Below are 20178 nucleotides of genomic sequence, written 5' to 3' on the forward strand. Positions count from 1 at the left end.
TTGAATTGGTTGATTTTGAATGTAGACTGATGAGCTCACACTGTTAAGATTTGGGGTAATTTCTTATATTATGCAACATATATGTGGTTTCCTCACTTATTCTCAACATGGACACTTTTCATATAATATACTGATTTTTATCCCTAAACTTCACTCATGGTGAAAAACACATAATTAGTGACAATAGAGCCTTTTAGCCAGTTTTGCTCATTTGGTATTTGTAGGGTTTGGTGTCACGACTCAAAAGACTCTGATCCACAGTACACTTCAGACAGAAAAGACAGGAGTACACTGATTGATATGCAGCCTTTAATAATGCAAGCAGACTAATGTTTCAATACTACTGACAGAATCAAAGAAGGACAAAGGCATAAGGCAAACACACATATGTAGTCAACGTATGATAGGTGTACATTTGTTATCGGGTCGAAGGTTGAACATGAATTCAAACATATTGAATAATAGATGAAAAGGTGGTAATTGCCAGAGCCAATGTCCAGGTACCAAACCCAAAGATTAAAAACAGAAAAAAGAAGAATTATGTGAAATCAAGAACAAAAGTATGTTTTGTAGATGACATAACATCATGTATGGGAGGAGGTATGACAAATTCAGCTCTAGTAGCTGTAGAACAAATATTTTTCTCAGGAGTCATGGACACCAAACTAGAGCTAAACAGAGATTGAATAATGGATTCACATTCATCCTGCAGGCAGATACATGACTCCAAATGAAAGCTAATGGGTTGTAAATGGGCAACTCTTTGCTAACATATTAGCCATAACTCATTTATTGGACTAGATGATGACGTTGGGGTTGTGTTTGTCATGTTTCGGAATTATTCTGCCCCCTAGTGATCAAACATGTTTTAATGCAGCTTTGATGATCTAACCATATGCTGTCTCTAATGATGTCAATGTCATAAGTGAAACTTAAGATATGATTTCTACCAGAATCTATAAAAGAGCATGAGCTAAATATCGGCTGTGTAAATTGCCACCGTTGTACATTTTGAATCTCATCAGATCTAGTCCAATACAGAGCCATACACCTCCACCTCACATATGATCAGGTACTCCTGTCTTCCAGGAATGACTATGTTAACGTAGCGACCGTCCATCCCGTTACACTGGAACGTTTGGGTAAAACCTGCAGCGATGCGTTTGATCACAGCACACCTAGGAGAAAAATAAAGAGATTGTTAACTTATTGAATGATCAGTTCAATACATGGATACTATTTTTTGGCGTGAAGAGTTAATATAAATATAATTTACTGCAGATAAACCTAATGATTAATATCTATATATTGACCAATTTTTAGTCATAGTAATATCAATGATTAATTAATTAATAATAATAATAATAATAATAATGATTAATAATCAATTAATTAATGAACTGTCAACTACCGGGGATTGTTGTTTCCATTGTTTGAAAGAGAATTTCCAATGCGGATCTCAGCTCCATCGAGTCGTTCTGGGACAGCATCTCTGTTGGTTATCTTAACAGAAAACACTTTATGGGTTTTTCCAAGATCCAGTCGCCACCATGGACTGAACTCATTTTTTGTGCAAGCACACTTGCCCTCTTCCCAGTTGCTGGCACGATTCCCATCTATAGCATGATATGCATCGCTATGATATGAATACAATGATGACTGTGAAGCTTTTCCTTGGTGTGCCAGGTTCTCTCCTGTGTAAAAGGACACATTTGCAATCATCAGCACTGATACCTAATTTTCATTTCTATCTGCATAACAAAGTTTATCTATTATTATGTATAATTATGCAGGTGCATGATCAACTGCTCAAACTTGACCAGCAGTTGGCAGTACAAAATGTGCCAGATTTGATGTTGTGTATCAGAATCCAATGTTTATTTGTATTTTTCTCTTCATCATTCAACACATTTTTTGGTAGGAATTGTTTCTTCATATAATTCATCATATGAATAATTTAAAAAACGTTTCATTCACTATGGTCCCGTTTAGGCATTATGTGTTTAAAATGTGTTCTGAATCTGAATACATTTTCTGAATAATGACATTCAATCCTGTTTTTCTCACTTGTGCCGCATTATGATTACATTTAATTAGCAAATTAGCTAAGCATATCTGTCAGACTTGTGGCTGGATGATAGCTGATCACAAGATGAGCCAAAAACCTTCAAATGTTAAATTACTGATCCGATCACATCCTAATCACAGTGTGTGTTCATTTATACACTGCTTTAACATCTGTTTTCCTTTCCCAGATACACTTGGCATTTTTATTCCAGGTGTGAAGTCACTAAGCTCTTCCTGTCACCTAAAGCAAGCTCTGTAAAGGCTTTCTGCCAGCTCCACCTAGAAAATTAAGAGCTGATCACAAGGAAGGAACAGCTGATAAAACAAGAAGACATTTTAACAACAGGTGTAAATGAACAGATCAACTGATTGGATGTCATTATCCAGATAATGTATCTAGATCCTGAACACATTTTAATACCAGGTGTAAATGGAGTCTCAGTTCAAATAGATACCAGACTGCTAAGCATAGATGTATTTGAAGCAGGAAGTGAATGAAGTGCCAACATCACGTAGTAAATCAAATTTATGTGGCTTCATTCTCACCCGTTGGAGCACGATACCCGTAGACTTCCACTTCACAGAGTACGAGCGACTTATCTGGACCAGGTAAAACCACAGTCACATAACGTCCCTCCACATGTTTTGTAACAGTTACTGTGTGAGGTCTACCTGCTGGGATACTGGGAATTACACCAACACTGAAAAAGAGAGAGGAAACAGTGTATGAATGAAGTATTTTATGTAATAAAAAATGTCCAAAAGATGACTAATATTTTTTTCTTACATATTAATTATAATTCATGGGTCTCTGTATTTCTACTTCCTATATTACTGAGCAGCATGTTGTCCAGCTAAACAACAAACAGCTGATTGTCTTTCACAGGTACGGTGGAAGATTTATTATCCTGACTGATTTTACATTTGGTTTGACCTCACACACATAGACAGTCTGCATGGGTGTGTCCAGTTACACTGTCTGTCACAGGAAATGAATGGACACACAAATCGATTATGTAATTTCAAGCAAGAATAGGGAACACACCTAAGGTTTTAGTTAATGTTATTTTTTTTATTTTTTTTTGCCTTACAATTAAAGTAAGAAAAGCCCTCTTTTAATTTTAAAATTACATGAGAGCAGTGCTTTTGCACTGTCTCAAAGGGCTTGTGCAATCAATTATTTTCTATATTGTGGTCTCATAATTTCTAGTTATTTCCGTTAGGTATAAAGTTTTTAGAGTAAACCAATAAATCTGCTTAACAGTTTTCAGTCAGAAGTCCTGTATTTACTGTATGTTCACTTACACTGGGTTTGCAACACCATTGTCTCGTAAAGAGTTTCCGATATGAATCTCTGCCCCATTGCTTTGTTCTGGACAGCAGTCTCTTCTGTTGATAATGACCACAGAAGTGACCACGTAGGACTCCAGCAGGTCCACCCTCCACCAGGGGTTGGTCTGTTTTTTAGTGTGGCTGCATGAACCAGCGGGATAATTAGATTCACGGTTTCCATCAATGGCGTTGGAAGCAGATCCCAATATATGCTCCAAACGAGTTGACTGTGTCGCTTTTCCACGCAAAGCCACGTTTTCTGTAAAAAAAAAACACACACATTTTCTCCCCAAAGTTCATTAATAATTATCACTGTGCAGGAATTTATATCACAGAGGGACAGTTGGTCTAGACTGGTGCTGTAATCCGGCAGGTTATCTTGAGATTGTTACAAGAAGAAATTAGGTCCTGCAGGCAGTGGTAAGTTTTAACACAACAATAACCACTTTTCAGTTGATGTGGAGAACAGTGGCTCATTTACAGATCAACATTATCAATCATTTGGAGTCTTGTTTCTGTCCACCTCGTATAAGGCTAATATTCACTCTTTTTAATCTGTTATATCTGGCTCTGTAGCTGCTAAATGCTACACTATGCTCACCCACTACTCTAACTGTGTCTGTTGGCAGTTTGGTGCTGAGCAGGTAGTGTGCAGAGGATTTTTAAAGCTTTTGCACCACCATGCTATAAAAGAGCTTAGAGTAAACACAAACAGAAAAGTTACAGCTGGATGAATGAACAATGAGCTGAAATTAGATATACAGCTCTGTTAAACTGAGTGGAGCAGCAGAGTCGTAACAACTTGACACAGTGTTAGAAATATTCATTATAGTAGCAGATTAAATAAATGTAAGTTTCCTGATCATTACTTTCTGTCTATAGCATATACATTAATTTAGTTACATTAACAGTTAAAATCACTGTTTTTGTCAACAACGACTCTACAGATGTGCTAGGTCATATATTCTTCAAATTAAATATGTAATGCATATAAAAGTAGTATTCTGCAACATTTATCACCTTTCAGTGCATTATACAAATAACTCAATATAACATATTCTGTTTGATTTATTTTATAGATAAAACTAAGCATCTGTAAGTATAGTACAAGTAACAAAAAAAAACTTGCATGAGGTGTAGTGACCTTTTTCTTTGTTTTGCTTATTTGTTGTTGTTTTCTTTTTTGGATTTAAAGCTTTAGATCAGAGAGCGCACTGTTATTAACACACTTTCTAATCAAATCAACAGAACACATTCAAGTCGCATTAATCTTTAGTATCACTCCACAGTGTTTCTATTACTTACACAACTACTTATCCATTCAGGGCAGTGTTTTTTTTCTTTTTGCATAATTTTTGATGTTTTATAACACAGATATCACAGACATAGCCAAATTATACTCACGATACGTGTACACCGAGCGCATCCCCACAAAGAGCAGGAACAGCAGAACTGAGACTTGCTTCATTGTTCTGGCTGAGAAAGATTAATGATAGAATTACACTAACCAACTTTGCATTTTTGTCATTATTAATGTATTAAGTTTATCCTTGACCAACAATGTAATGCGTTGTTCCAGAAGTTGAATATCCAAAATGCATAAAAATAAAATTACTTTTCTAAAATAAATTACTGATGGATATTAACTAATTATATCTAGCTGACAACTTACATGAAAATGAAATATTTGAGAGCATGGCTATTAAGCTACAACCACATACCTTGACATGCAAAACAAAGTGAGAGGAGGATGAAGAGCCACTGCTTGAGGTGTGCTGATGAATATGATTTGATGTTGAGCACAAAGGGGTATTTATATGAACATCTTATGGGGCATGTGCTGTTTAAATGTCGTAAAATAGAAGTTGACAGCTGTACTTCCATTGATTATGTTTGATGTTTTGTATCAATGAAAATGAAATACTGCATCAAATTTTACAGTTCTTAGACAGCTGTTGTACTGCGCTCATAAAAACATACAGCCATAAAAACAGGGCACAGGACAACATATAACACAATATAGCAGCTCATGGAAACATTTTTAGGTGTATGAAACATAGTAATGCTTATCCAAAGCCTGTAATCGACATAGACTGCAAGCAGCTGGATAAGCATGAGACAGGTAGGTGAGTAGGTGGGTGTGGGAGTGAGTTGACTGTAAAAGGTGTTAATGGAGAGTTTCATGAAAATTCAGGGGCCTGGAGAGTGTGTGAGAGTGGCTGAAGGCAGGGACAGAGGCAGGATGGGAAAAAGGCACAGAGGCAGCAGTTGTGACATCAGCAGTCTATGGAGAGGTTTCCTTCCCCTAATTAGATATTTGGGTCCAATTAAGAGAATTAGATCACCTTTTACTCTATGCTGACTGTAATATTTAATCATCAATGAGGAAAAATTGTGTCTAGCTGGTGAACAAGTTCAACTATTTAAATCAATTACAGTATTCCAGTTTGGCTGTTGGAGTGTCCTTGGGCAAGATACTGAACCCTGTATTGCTCCCAATGGGGGACTCTGCCATCAGTGTGTGACTATGTGTGAATCAGTGAATGTGGTTTGTAGTGTAAAAGTGATTTGACTGGTCAGAAGACTAGAAAGGTGCTATAAAGTACAAGTGCATCCATTTACCATTCACACCAGTGACACCGGCCTGCCGACCCGCACTGATAGTGTTTACAGAACACAGGTGACGGGTCTACATGTAATGCACTCTGGTTGATTTCCCTCTTCATTGCGACAGGGGAATCTACAGACTTTCTCTCAGTTTTATCTTGTCATAGTCAGTTTTGAAAATAATAACATATTCCTACTAACTAAATACTGTAAGTGACCTGGTTTTATAAATAATCATGGCCGCACTAATATTCCTTTTTAAGTACTCCTCATTAATCATATTGCCCTTACATCTTAACCTGTCCTGTATGCTGTTTTTTTAATATTTAATACTGCACCTGAATTATCCTTGTGTATTAATGTGATATTAATAAACTTGCCATCCAGGATCCAGGATCCAGGATCAGGTTTACTGGTTGAATGCCAAGACACACAGCAACATTGGCAATCTAGCAGAGGACAATAATAAAGGGTCAGGTATGTGTACACAATGGAGATATCAGGTAAATGAAAGGTTTGTGTGCTGGCAGGTGACCATTAGGTGATGACTGTTACAAGTCCAGAGTTACTGGAGAGATAACTGGGAGAGATGGGAAGGCCTGAAGGCATCTGGTGGTCAGGTGATGAATGGCAAGGAATGAGACAGAAATACTGTATTACATATTGTATATTATATTTATTTTATATTACACCGATTACAACATTTATACATAAAAAAATGTCAGTTCATTTCAGTAAAAAAAAATGGTTAAATTGGCTTATCCTTGTAGCCATTTTTAATTTTAAATAAATCTATAAATGAAAATAAATGAATGTAGAATCATGAATATAAATTGAGATCATCTCGTATTGCCTACAGCTGACCTGAGAGGTGGCCATGCCTGCAGGGAATCAGTCAGTGTCGGACGAGTTGAGGCTGTGGTTCAATGCAAATTTTGACTTCATTTTGTCCTATATCTTTCGAGTTTAATATGAATTATGGAACATATGTTGTCTCCGTCCGTCTTCTTGCCGCTTATCCGGGGTCGGGTCGCGGGGACAGCAGCCTAAGTAGAGAAGCCCAGACTTCCCTCTCCCCAGCCACTTCGTCTAGCTCTTAAAGGGGGATCCTGAGGCGTTCCCAGGTCAGCCGAGTGACATAGTCTTTTCAGCGTCCTGGGTCTCCTGCCGGTGGGACGTGCCCTGAACACCTCACCATCCTGACTAGATGCCCGAGCCACCTCATCTGGCTCCTCTCGACGCGGAGGAGCATTGGGTCTACTCCGAGCTCCCTCCGCATGACCGAGCTTCTCACCCTATCTCTAAGGGAGAGCCCAGCCACCCTACAGAGGAAGCTCATTCTGGCCGCTTGTACCCGCGATCTCGTTCTTTCGGTCACGACCCAAAGCTCATGACCATAGGTGTTATTTTATTTTTAAATTATTGCCTGTGTGTCATCTAGGCAGTGGCCACTAGGTGGTGCCAGACGTCCACCATTACTCCTACCCGCGTGCAGCAGCCTGTGTGTACCAATCATAGGTGAAAAAACCCCATAAAACTCAGAAGAAGTAATGAATGGAAAACCCGCTCTTCTTGCTAAACAGAACCTAATGATTTGGCTAACTCAAAAGAGCCAGTATCCCCATCACTAAAAGGTCTGAGAAGATAGAGAGCAAGGAAACAAAAAAGGAGAACTTGGGAAAAAAATGTTCATAAAAGTTTTCAGAGTTTTCTTCCAAAATGACAGAGGTTGTTTGTGTGAAACCACAATGTAGGAGTGATATTTATCTGCAGTATTTATCCTTCATGCAGCACTTCACACCTTCCACATGTCATAATCAAACAGACCAATCAGTTTGGACGTGCTCTTTTTATGGTGGGAGGAGGATGTGACTTCATTTGTCAAGCTCACTGAGCAAGAAAGACCTGGGTTAATTCCTGAAAATCCCTTAACATGATTCATGACTACTTTTTTGAATGAACTACAAATAATAACTCAAAACTAAAATGATAATAACTGTATGTATATGGAATTCAAAAACACAATGAAACAGGACTGTAAAATATGTTGCATAATGTTTAGATTTCAATCTTTTTGTGACACAGAGTCAAACTTTGTGCTGAATATGATTAGATGTTTTTGAATTGGTTGATTTTGAATGTAGACTGATGAGCTCACATTGTTAAGATTTAGGGTAATTTCTTATATTATGCAACATATATGTGGTTTCCTCTGTGATTCTTTACATCAACACTTTTCATATAATATGCTGATTTTTATCCCTAAACTTCACTCATGGTGAAAAACACATAATTAGTGACAATAGATTTTTTTAGCCAGTTTTGCTCATTTGATATTTGTAGGGTTTGGTGTCACTACTCGAAAAACTCTGATAAACCCACAGTACACTTCAGACAGAAAAGACAGGAGCGCACTGATTGATATGCAGCCTTTAATAATGCAAGCAGAATAATGTTTCAATATTACTGACAGAATCAAAGAAGGACAAAGGCATAAGGCAAACACGAAGGTTGAACATGAATTCACACATATTGAATAATAGATGAAAAGGTGGGAAGTGACAGAGCCAATGTCCAGGTACCAAACCCAAAGATTAAAAACAGAAAAACAAGAATTATGTGAAATCAAGAACAAAAGTATGTTTTGTAGATGACATAACATCATGTATTTGAGGAAGTATGACAAATTCAGCTCTAGTAGCTGTAGAACAAATATTTTTCTCAGGAGTTATGGACACCAAACTAGAGCTAAACAGAGATTGAATAATGGATTCACATTCATCCTGCAGGCAGACACATGACTCTGAATGAATGCTAATGTTGTTGTTGTTGACAGGATGTGTAAATGGGCAACTCTTTGCTAACATATTAGCCATAACACATTTATTGGACTAGATGATGACGTTGGGGTTGTGTTTGTCATGTTTTGGAATTATTCTGCCCCCTAGTGATCAAATATTTATTAATGGAGCTTTGATGATCTAACCATATGTTGTCTCTAATGATGTCAATGTCATAAGTGAAACTTAAGATATGATTTGTACCAGAATCTATAAAAGAGCATCAGCTAAATATTGGCTGTGTAAATTGCCACTGTTGTACATTTTGAACTTCATCAGATCTAGTCCAATACAGAGCCATACACCTCCACCTCACACAGGGTCAGGTACTCATTTCTTCCAGGAATGACTATGTTAACGTAGCGACCGTCCATCCCGTTACACTGGAACGTTTGGGTAAAACCTGCAGGGATGTGACTGATTACAGCACACCTAAGAGAAAAATGAAATACACTGTTAACTTATTGAATGATCAGTTCAATACATGGATACTATGTTTTTTTTTTCAAAAGTTAAAATGAATATAATTCACTGCTAATAAACATAATGATAAATATCCATTAATGACAAACTCTTGGTCATAGTATTATTTCAATGAATGGACTGTAAACTACCGGGGATTGTTGTTTCCATTGTTTGAAAGAGAATCTCCAATGCGGATCTCAGCTCCATTGAGTCGTTCTGGGACAGCATCTCTGTTGGTTATCTTAACAGAAAACAGTTTATGGGTTTTCTGCAGGTCCAGTCGCCACCATGGACTAAAGTTGTTGTTTGTGCAAGTACAGGAGGCGTCTTCCCACTTGCTGTCACGATTCCCATCTATAGCATGATATGCATCGCTATGATATGAATACAATGTTGACTGTGAAGCTTTTCCTTGGAGTGCCAGGTTCTCTCCTGTGTAAAAGGACACATTTGACATCAGCACTGATACCTAGTTTTCCGTGTTATCTGCAGAACAAACTGGCTCAAGTTTATGAATGTCTTGAACTTAACAGTCACAACTATTTGTACATTGTTGTCCTTTCCAGTAGTGAGAAACAGTAAAGACATATGGAGAGTTTATATATAATCGTGCAGGTGCATGTTGCAAAACTTTTAAGACGCACCAGCAGTTGACAGAACAAAATGTGCCAGATGTTAAGTTGTGTATCACAACCCAATCTGTTTATTTTTCTTATTATTATTCAACACATTTGCATTTTTTTAGCAACAATCCAGAATCCCAGGAACTTTTGAGAAGTTGTTTCATCATATAATTAGTAAATTCTCATCTCATATGAATATTTTACTGCTGAGTCTATGTTCCAATTTACACCCAGTATTAACATGTGTTTTGAGTCTGGTTGTATTATCTGAACAATGACATTCAATTCATGGTTTTTTGCATTTACAACTGGTATTAAAATGTGTTACGGTTTTCTCACTTGTGCCGCATTATGATTACATTTTAATTTGCAAATTAGCTAAGCATATCTGTCAGACTTGTGCCTGGATGAGAGCTGATCACAAGGTGAGCCAAAAGCCTCTAAATGTTAAATTACTGATCCGATCACATTCTAATCACAGTGTGATTCGGAGTTCATTAACACACTGATTTAACATGCGTTTTCCTTTTCCAGATACACCTGGCATTTTTAAAGGTCACTTCTTCTTGCCAGTGAAAGCAAGCTCTGTAAAGGCTTTCTGCCAGCTCTACTGAGAAAATTAAGAGCTGATCTCTAGGCAGGAACAGCTGATAAAACAAGAAGACATTTTAACAACAGGTGTAAATGAAAAGATCAACTGATTGGATGTCATTATCCAGATAATGTATCTAGATCCTGAACACATTTTAATACCAGGTGTAAATGGAGTCTCAGTTCAAATAGATACCAGACTACTAAGCATAGACGTATTTGCAGCAGAAAGTGAATGAAGTGCCAACATCACGTAGTAAATCAAATTTATGTGGCTTCATTCTCACCAGTTGGAGCACGATACCCGTAGACTTCCACTTCACAGAGTACGAGCCACTTATTTCGACCAGGTAAAACCACAGTCACATAACGTCCCTCCACATGTTTTGTAAGCGTTACTGTGTGAATTGTGCCTACTGGGATATTGGGAATTACAGCAACACTGAAAAAGAGAGAGGAAACAGTGTATGAATGAAGTATTTTATGTAATAAAAAATGTCCAAAAGATGACTAATATTTTTTTCTTACATATTAATTATAATTCATGGTTCTCTGTATTTCTACTTCCTATATTACTGAGCAGCATGTTGTTCAGCTAAACAACAAACAGCTGATTGTCTTTCACAGGTACGGTGGAAGATTTATTATCCTGACTGATTTTACATTTGGTTTGACCTCACACACATAGACAGTCCTCTTTTGATTTTAAAATGGTGTCTGGGTGTGTTTAGTAAACCAATATGAATAACATTAAGTAAATCAGAGTTACTATATCAAAGTTAATTTGGATCAAGAACTTAGGGCCCCATCTACAAATATTCAGGATAGAAGGGCTACATGAGGATCTGGATGGTTTACAACATCTGCTTAACAGTTTCAGTCAGAAGTCTTGTATTTAATGAGTATTTACTGTATGTTCACTTACACTGGGTTTGCAACACCATTGTTTCGTAAAGAGTTTCCGATACGAATCTCTACCCCATTGCTTTGTTCTGGACAGCAGTCTCTTCTCTTGCTAATGACAACAGAAGTGACCACATAGGACTCCAGCAGGTCCACCCTCCACCAGGGGTTGGTCTGTTTTTTAGTGTGGCTGCATGAACCGGCAAAAAAATTAGATTCACGGTTTCCATCAATGGCGTTGGAAGCACACATATTTTCTCCCCAAAGTTTAATAATAATTATCACTGTACAGGAATTTATATCACACCTGTAAACCTCTGTGTGCCCACCCTGTGGTTTGCATTAGTCTGATCTGAATACTTTGTTTTCAGCCATGTTAGCAGCGTTGCCATAGGGACAGTTGGTCCAGACTGATGCTGTAATTCTGCAGATTATCTTAAGATGATTTCAACAAAAAATAAAATCCTGTAGGCAGTGGTGACACGTTGTTGTGAACACAATAATGATTCATCACCATCTTTGGCAAACTTGTTAGTTGCTTTTGTCCACATTCAGACATTATAGAGTAACATTATCATTATCAATTATTTGTAGTCTTGTTTCTGTTTAGTTTCTGTCCACCTCGTATAAAGCCAGTATTCACTCTTCTTAGTATGTCATATATGGCTCTGTAGCTCCTAAATTTTCCACATTGTTCACCAGCTAGTGTCTGATTGTGTCTTTTTACTGTTCAGGGCTGAGCAGATAGTGTACAGAAGGTTTTTAGAGCTTTTTTCTAAAATATTGGCTGTGGCCTAATATTACGCTTGAGTGCTGAGAGTGAACAAAACCTGCAAAGTTGCAACTGGATGGATGGCCAATGAGCTGTTAAGCTGTGTGAAGCTGCAGAATCGAAACAACTTCTTTATATATTCACATTGCTTTTATTTTAAATAAATATTTCAGCCAATAAGTTGCCTAATAGTTGCTTTATAGTCTATAGCATTTGCATTAATAACTATTATTATTTTGAAGCAAATCATACTTACTGTATTTGTAGGCTGAACATATCTCCAGGAAGAGCAGCATCAGCAGACCTGTACTGGTTTTCATTGTTCTGGGTGAGACAGATTACATATTCAATAATACAACTACACTGAAGAAATTTACAGTGTCAACATTATTAGTGTATTAAGTTCATACCTGACCAACAATTTAATGATTTGCTCAAGACACTTGATACCCACAGTGCATACAAATCTTCTAAAGTAAATCATGGATGGATATCAAGTAACTATATGTAGCCAACAATACAAATAAATAACTGTCATAACTGTATATTTGAGACAAGGCTATTCAGTAACTACCACATACCTTGACATGCAAAATAAACTCAGAAGAAGATATACAGCCTCTGTTTCTGCTGTCCCAATGAATCTGATTTGATGAACCAGACAGTGGTATTTATGTGCAGGATCAGATCAATGCTGAAATGCAAAGGCTCAATACAACGTTGATGATCTGACTAAGGACAACTGTAAGTAGGCAGGTATATATACACAACTGTGCATACACAACTGAGGGACTACAAGAATGAGGGGTTGTGTGTTGACAGATGACAATCAGGAATTAAGTCACAGTCCAGTGTCCAGAACAAATTTGCACATGGCAGACATCCCAACTCTCCCCGAAGTTCCGGGACTCTCACGCATATTGATAGTGGCTCCCTGACGCCCACAAATGAAATCTAATCTCCCGGAATCTGTGGCAAGAGCGCGCAGCCGCCCAAGTGTAACAGGGCATTATAATGTGCAATGTGGTCATCATCACTGTGAAAAACACATCGTAGGGTTTAATATCACTACTGAAAATGCTCTGATGAACCCACAGTACACTTCAGGAGTAAACTGACTTTATACTGACAGTGTACATTTCTTATTGGGTTGAAGGTTGAACAGGACTTCAAAAATATTGAATAACAAGATGAATAGGTGGGAATTGCAAGAGCCAATGTCCAAGTGCCAAACCCAGAGATTAAAAACAAAAGATGCATGTTTTGCAGGTGACATTACATCATGAATTGGAGGAAGTATGACAAATTCAGCATTTTTTCTCAGGAGTCATGGACACTAAACTAGAGCTAAAAGGAGACTGAATAGTGGATTCACATTCATCCTGCAGGCAGATACATGATTCCTAATGAATGCTAATGTTGTTTTTGTTGACAGGATCTGTGAATGGGCAACTGTTTACTAACATATTAGCCATTACAATTTTTTCCACTACATGATGTCAGGATTGTGTTTTTCAGCATTTTTTTTGGGGGGGAGGAATTATTCTGCCCCCTAGTGATCACACATGTAGTAATGCAGCTTTACTGTCATCTAACTATAATATGTTGTCTCTAATGATGTCAATGTCATGAAACTTATGATATGATTTCTACCAGAATCTATAAAAGAGCATCAGCTAAAAATGTAAATTGCCATCATAACTCATTCTGAATCCCATCAGACCTAATCCAGTCTAGAGCCATACACCTCCACCTGGTTATGTTTGTCAGCATGTTTTGAAATTATTCTGCCCCCTAGTGATCAAACATGTATCAATGCCGCTTTAATGTGATCTAACCATATGTTGTCTCTAATGATGTCAATGTCATAAGTGAAACTTAAGATATGATTTCTACCAGAATCTGTAAAAGTGCATCAGCTAAATACCGGCTATGTGAATTGCCACTTTTGTACACTTTGAACCTCATTAGATCTAATCCAGTCTAGAGCCATACACCTCCACCTCACATAGGATCAGGTACTCATGCCATCCATTAATGACTATGTTAAGGTAGCGATCGTCCATCCCGTAACACTGAAATGTTTGGGGACCACCTGTAGGGATGTTATCGATCACAGCACACCTAGGAGAAAAAGAAAAGTCTTTTAACTGTTAATTTATAGAGCAAATATTCCCTAGTATTCTAGGTCAGGCTGGATCATCTCTGCACAGCCGTGGGCTGTGTGGGTGCAGGAGCCCAGGCCCCAGACACTGGCACGATTCCCATCTATGGCATTATATGCATGGCCATATGAATGCAGTGATGACTGTGAGGATTTTTTCCTCGGACTGCCAGGTTCTCTTCTCTATGAAAGGACACATTTGCAAACACAGCTAGTTTTCCTTGCTATCTGTAGAACAAGGTGTTCTCAATTTATCACAAATATCACAACTATCTGCAGGTTGTCAACAGCTGGCAGTAGCAACTATCCAAGCTTTGGTAGGGTTTTCCCTGCCTATCAGTCGCAATGTCTTTGTATTACTAGCTGGTAAAAATTATGGCCTGTGGCACTTCATTTAATGACTAAATGATCTTAATAACTCAAAATAAATGTGAATGTATTGTGACCTCTCTAACATTAGCAGAGCAGGCAAAAGGATGGGAAAAAGGCACGGACGCAGCTGTTGTGACATCAGCAGCGTATGGATAAGTTGTCCTCCCCCTAATTAGGGTCAAATTAAGAGAATTAGATCACCTTTTGCTCTATGCTGATTGTAATATTTCATCATGAAGGAGGGAAAATTGCATCTAGTTGGTGAACAAATTCAACTATGTGTTATTTTGGGATTGAGTTGAAATCAATGGAAGCACAGTGCCAGGTAATCCAGTCTGGATGTCGAAGTGTTTTTGGGCAAGATACTGAACCCCAAATTGCTCCCAATAGCCTCTGCCATTGGGACACGATTATGTGTGTGAATGAATAGATCCTCCTGATGAGCAGGGTGGCATTTTGCATGGCAGCACGTGACATCAGTGTATGAATATGTGTCAACCAGTGAATGTGGTTTGTAGTGTAAAAGTGATTCGACTGGTCAGAAGACCAGAAAGGGGCTATAAATTATAATAGATTGATAGTGTTTACAGGTGACAGACCCACATGCAATGCATTCTGGTTGAGGGGGAATCTACAGACTTTCTCTCAGTTTTATCTTGTCATAGTCCACCAGTTTTGAAAATAATAGCATATTCCTACTAACTAAATACTGTAAGTGACCTGGTTTTATAAATAATCATGACCACGCTAATATTCCTTTCATTAATCATCTTACCCTTACATCTTAATCTGTCCTGTATGCTGTTTTTCTTTTTTCAATATTGTAATAATGCACCTGAATTCCCCTTGTTTTTAAATGTGATATGTTTATGTCTTACCTTGCCATACAGGATCCAGGATCCAGGATCAGGTTTAGTGGTTGAATGCACTAGACACACAGCAACATTGACAATCTGGCAGAGGACAATAATAAAGGATCATGTATGTGTACATAATGGAGTTATCAGGTAAATGAAAGGCATATGTGCTGGCAGGTGACTATCAGGTGATGAATGGCAAGGAGTGAAAAAGAAAAACAACATTACATATTGTATATTATATTCATTATTTTATATAACATTGATTATAACATTTACACACAAATGACAGAGTCCACCCAGTACAGCTAAGGTGCTATGGACAAGGGGGTACATTTTGGCTTTCTTTAAATAAATCTATGAATAAATATAATAAACATTAAGTTAAAAGAATAAATGAATTGCATAACCTTTGAATTATTGTATGTGAGTTAGAAGTGCTACTGTATGTTATGTATGCTAGCTTGGTTCTGTCCACTGAAAAGTACGAGCACCTATAAAATGCACAGGGTAACATGATTTAAAGTTGAGTTTCATCTGTACAAAAGTAAACGTAAAAACAAGTTGTGGTTTTACGTGCTGGACTGTTTCTTGACAGTGTGCAGTGACTTTCTGTACCAGTAAAACTTATAGACTTCATTAGTGATCTTTAGAGGATGTTGATTGGTTGGTAGGTAAATTTTTTAACCATTGGATGGAGTCACTACCTCATCCCCCACTGCTTCTGGTGTTCATGCTAAGCTGTATCCTCATATTTACTATACAGACACCAGAGTGTTATCAACCTTCTTCTCTAACTTGAATGAGCATGTTTAAAAAAGTAAAAAATAAAATGTTAAAAAAGCAAAACTAGTTCACTCATAGCTGTCAAAAAGTGTCCTTTACATCGCTGCCATGTAGTCCTCATATAGTCAGACTTGGTTTAAATTGCTGTCACATGCCCATCTGTTTAAATTATGCATCAAACATATTTTAAATGTTTGCTTTGCTGCCAGAATCTTTTTAATTCAGGTTAGTTATTTCTCTATAAATGAACAAATAAGTTAGTATACACTGTGGCTGTCTTAAAATGACCTGAATGTTTGGTTTTCTTTAAAGGAATAATTTGTATTTTTGGGATTATTCTGTCTCTTGCTAAAAAAAATTAAATTAGGAGATAGATACCAACTCATATATCTGTAGCATAGACTGGACATTGGAGGAAACAGCTAGCACCTGGCTTAAACGTAACAAAATCCATCTACCAGCACATCTAAAGCTCAATACATTTTGTTTAATTAATAAAAATTGATGAATTGTGGTTTTACAAGGTCGGAGTATGTGTTTCTGAGTATTTCTTGACACTGGCCAAGAAAGAGTCCCATGCATATCTCCCCATTAAACTATTATTTAGAGAGCTGCAAAGGTGCTTGGATCGAGTCAGGCTTTATGCTAAGCTAACCCTCAACAACAAAGCGTATTCCCAAAAAAATGTTTAACTATTTCTTTACCAAGCATGTTGGAAGAGTTTCAACAGGAGACTTCTTCCTCTCTGATCCTGTGAATCTAAGCAGCCACCACACAGATTTTGGCAGTACCTCTCTCAAAGAGATGTTAACAACTCTGCTGACTCCTCCAACATGATGACATGTCTTTCACAAGCATTGGTCGTTACTTCTCAAATATGTGATGATGTTCTGATCTGAGGGAAGCACTTTTTCTCTGGGCTTTAAAGTATTTTCTTGTGTAAGAACTTGCAACAGGTTAAAATCATCTCTCTGCAGCTACAAAAGTCGAGAAATGACAGAGATGAAGCTCCCTCCACAATATTTAGTTTATTTCTCTAAGCTCCAGTCTGCATATATTATATTCAGCAATGTGAAAAGCAACACTTTGAATTATAACCATAATTATATCTAACAGAGCCTTTTAGTCTGTTTTGCTTATTGTTTTGGTTTTACACACTGTATGGTTTGGTGTCACTGCTGAAAAAGCTCTGATAAACCCACAGTACACTTCAGAGAGAAAAGACAGGAGCACACTGATTGATATGCAGCATTTAATAATTCTAATGCAAGCAGATTAATGTTTCAACACTACTGACAGAATCAAAGAAGGACAAAGGCAAACACACATCAACGTATGATAGGTGTGTGCATTTCTTTTTGGGTAGAAGGTTGAACATGAATTCAAACACTTTGGATGATGGATGGAAGGTGGGAAGTGACAGAGCCAATGTCCAGGTACCAAACCCAAAGATTAAAAACAGAAAAAAGAAGAATTAAGTGAAATCAAGAACAAAAGTACGTTTTGTAGATGACATAACATCATGTTATGGAGGAAGTATGACAAATTCAGCTCTAGTAGCTGTTTTTTTTTTTTAATCAGGAGTCATGGACACCAAACTAGAGCTAAACAGAGATTGAATAATGGATTCACATTCATCCTGCAGGCAGACACATGACTCTGAATGAATGCTAATGTTGTTTTTGTTGACAGGATGTGTGAATGGGAAACTCTTTGCTAACATATTAGCCATAACACATTTATTGGACTAGATGGTGACGTTGGGGTTGTGTTTGTCATGTTTTGGAATTATTCTGCCCCCTATTGATCAAACATGTTTTATTGCAGCTTTGATGATCTAACCATATGTTGTCTCTAATGATGTCAATGTCATAAGTGAAACTTAAGATATGATTTCTACCAGAATCTATAAAGGAGCATCAGCTAAATATCGGCTGTGTAAATTTCCACTGTTGTACATTTTGAACTTCATCAGATCTAGTCCAATACAGAGCCATACACCTCCACCTCACATATGATCAGGTACTGCTGTCTTCCAGGAATGACTATGTTAACGTAGCGACCGTCCATCCCGTTACACTGGAACGTTTGGGTAAAACCTGCAGCGATGTGACTGATCACAGCACACCTAAGAGAAAAATGAAATACACTGTTAACTTATTGAATGATCAGTTCAATACATGGATATATGGGTTTTGGCTTGAAAAGTTAATATAAATATAATTTACTGCAGATAAACCTAATGATTAATATCTTTATATTGACCAATTTTTAGTCATAGTAATATCAATTATTAATTAATAATAATAATGATAATAATAATAATTATTAATAATAATCAATTAATTAATTAATTATCAACTACCGGGGATTGTTGTTTCCATTGTTTGAAAGAGAATCTCCAATGCGGATCTCAGCTCCATTGAGTTGTTCTGGGGCAGCATCTCTGTTGGTTATCTTAACAGAAAACACTTTACGAGTTTTTCCAAGGTCCAGTCGCCACCATGGACTGAGCTCGCTTTTTGTGCAAGCACAGTTGCCCCCTTCATACTTGCTGGCACGATTCCCATCTATAGCATTATATGCATTGCCCAGAAATGAATACAATGATGACTGTGAAGCTTTTCCTTGGCGTGCCAGGTTCTCTCCTGTGTAAAAGGACACGTTTGCAAACATCAGCACTGATACCTAATTTTCATTTCTATCTGCAGAACAAAGTTTATCTATTATTATGTATAATTATCCAGGTGCATGTTGCTCAAACTTGATGGATGCACCAGCAGTTGACAGTACAAAATGTGCCAGATTTGATGTTGTGTATCAGAATCCAATGTTTATTTTTATTTTTCTCTTCATCATTCAACACATTTTTTGGTAGGAATTGTTTCTTCATATAATTCATCATATGAATAATTTAAAAAAACGTTTCATTCACTATGGTCCCATTTACACATTATGTGTTTAAAATGTGTTCTAAATCTGAATACATTTTCTGAATAATGACATTCAATCCTGTTTTTCTCACTTGTGCCGCATTATGATTACATTTTAATTAGCAAATTAGCTAAGCATATCTGTCAGACGTGTGGCTGGATGATAGCTGATCACAAGATGAGCCAAAAACCTTCAAATGTTAAATTACTGATCCGATCACATTCTAATCACAGTGTGTGTTCATTTATACACTGCTTTAACATCTGTTTTCCTTTCCCAGATACACTTGGCATTTTAATACCAGGTGTGAAGTCACTAAGCTCTTCCTGTCAGCTAAAGCAAGCTCTGTAAAGGCTTTCTGCCAGCTCCACCTAGAAAATTAAGAGCTGATCACAAGGAAGGAACAGCTGATAAAACAAGAAGACATTTTAACAACAGGTGTAAATGAAAAGATCTACTGATTGGATGTCATTATCCAGATAATGTATCTAGATCCTGAACACATTTTAATACCAGGTGTAAATGGAGTCTCAGTTCAAATAGATACCAGACTACTAAGCATAGACGTATTTGCAGCAGAAAGTGAATGAAGTGCCAACATCACGTAGTAAATCAAATTTATGTGGCTTCATTCTCACCCGTTGGAGCACGATACCCGTAGACTTCCACTTCACAGAGTACGAGCCACTTATTTCGACCAGGTAAAACCACAGTCACATAACGTCCCTCCACATGTTTTGTAAGAGTTACTGTGTGAATTGTGCCTACTGGGAAATTGGGAATTACAGCAACACTGAAAAAGAGAGAGGAAACAGTGTATGAATGAAGTATTTTATGTAATAAAAAATGTCCAAAAGATGACTAA

General features: G+C 37.3%; 3 protein-coding genes across 3 annotated transcripts in view; all 3 read right to left on the reverse strand.

Moving 5' to 3' along the window:
- Window positions 1–753: 753 nt before the first annotated feature.
- On the reverse strand, window positions 754–5085 carry LOC128366051 (uncharacterized). The gene is made up of 6 exons (XM_053326700.1): window positions 5072–5085; window positions 4804–4871; window positions 3373–3658; window positions 2614–2768; window positions 1412–1694; window positions 754–1178 (listed from the first exon to the last, which is right to left on the reverse strand). The coding sequence occupies exons 2-6, from the start codon at window positions 4865–4867 to the stop codon at window positions 1028–1030; spliced, it is 939 nt and encodes a 312-aa protein (XP_053182675.1). The 5' UTR covers window positions 4868–4871; window positions 5072–5085; the 3' UTR covers window positions 754–1027.
- A 3654-nt stretch (window positions 5086–8739) lies between these two features.
- LOC128366207 (fucolectin-like) lies at window positions 8740–11680 on the reverse strand. The gene is made up of 4 exons (XM_053326890.1): window positions 11451–11680; window positions 10813–10967; window positions 9461–9743; window positions 8740–9278 (listed from the first exon to the last, which is right to left on the reverse strand). The coding sequence occupies exons 1-4, from the start codon at window positions 11678–11680 to the stop codon at window positions 9128–9130; spliced, it is 819 nt and encodes a 272-aa protein (XP_053182865.1). The 3' UTR covers window positions 8740–9127.
- Window positions 11681–17949: 6269 nt separating this feature from the next.
- LOC128366210 (uncharacterized) overlaps window positions 17950–20178 on the reverse strand; it is a 45527-nt gene continuing 43298 nt past the window's right edge. Inside the window, exons 3-5 of the mRNA XM_053326892.1 lie at window positions 19952–20106; window positions 18745–19027; window positions 17950–18507 (exon numbers count right to left, since the gene is read on the reverse strand). Coding sequence (XP_053182867.1) covers window positions 18357–18507; window positions 18745–19027; window positions 19952–20106 — 589 coding nt within the window. The 3' untranslated portion in view covers window positions 17950–18356. The remainder of the gene's footprint in view (window positions 18508–18744; window positions 19028–19951; window positions 20107–20178) is intronic.

Source organism: Scomber japonicus, chromosome 10 (genome assembly GCF_027409825.1).
Source record: "Scomber japonicus isolate fScoJap1 chromosome 10, fScoJap1.pri, whole genome shotgun sequence".
Lineage (NCBI taxonomy): Eukaryota > Metazoa > Chordata > Actinopteri > Scombriformes > Scombridae > Scomber > Scomber japonicus.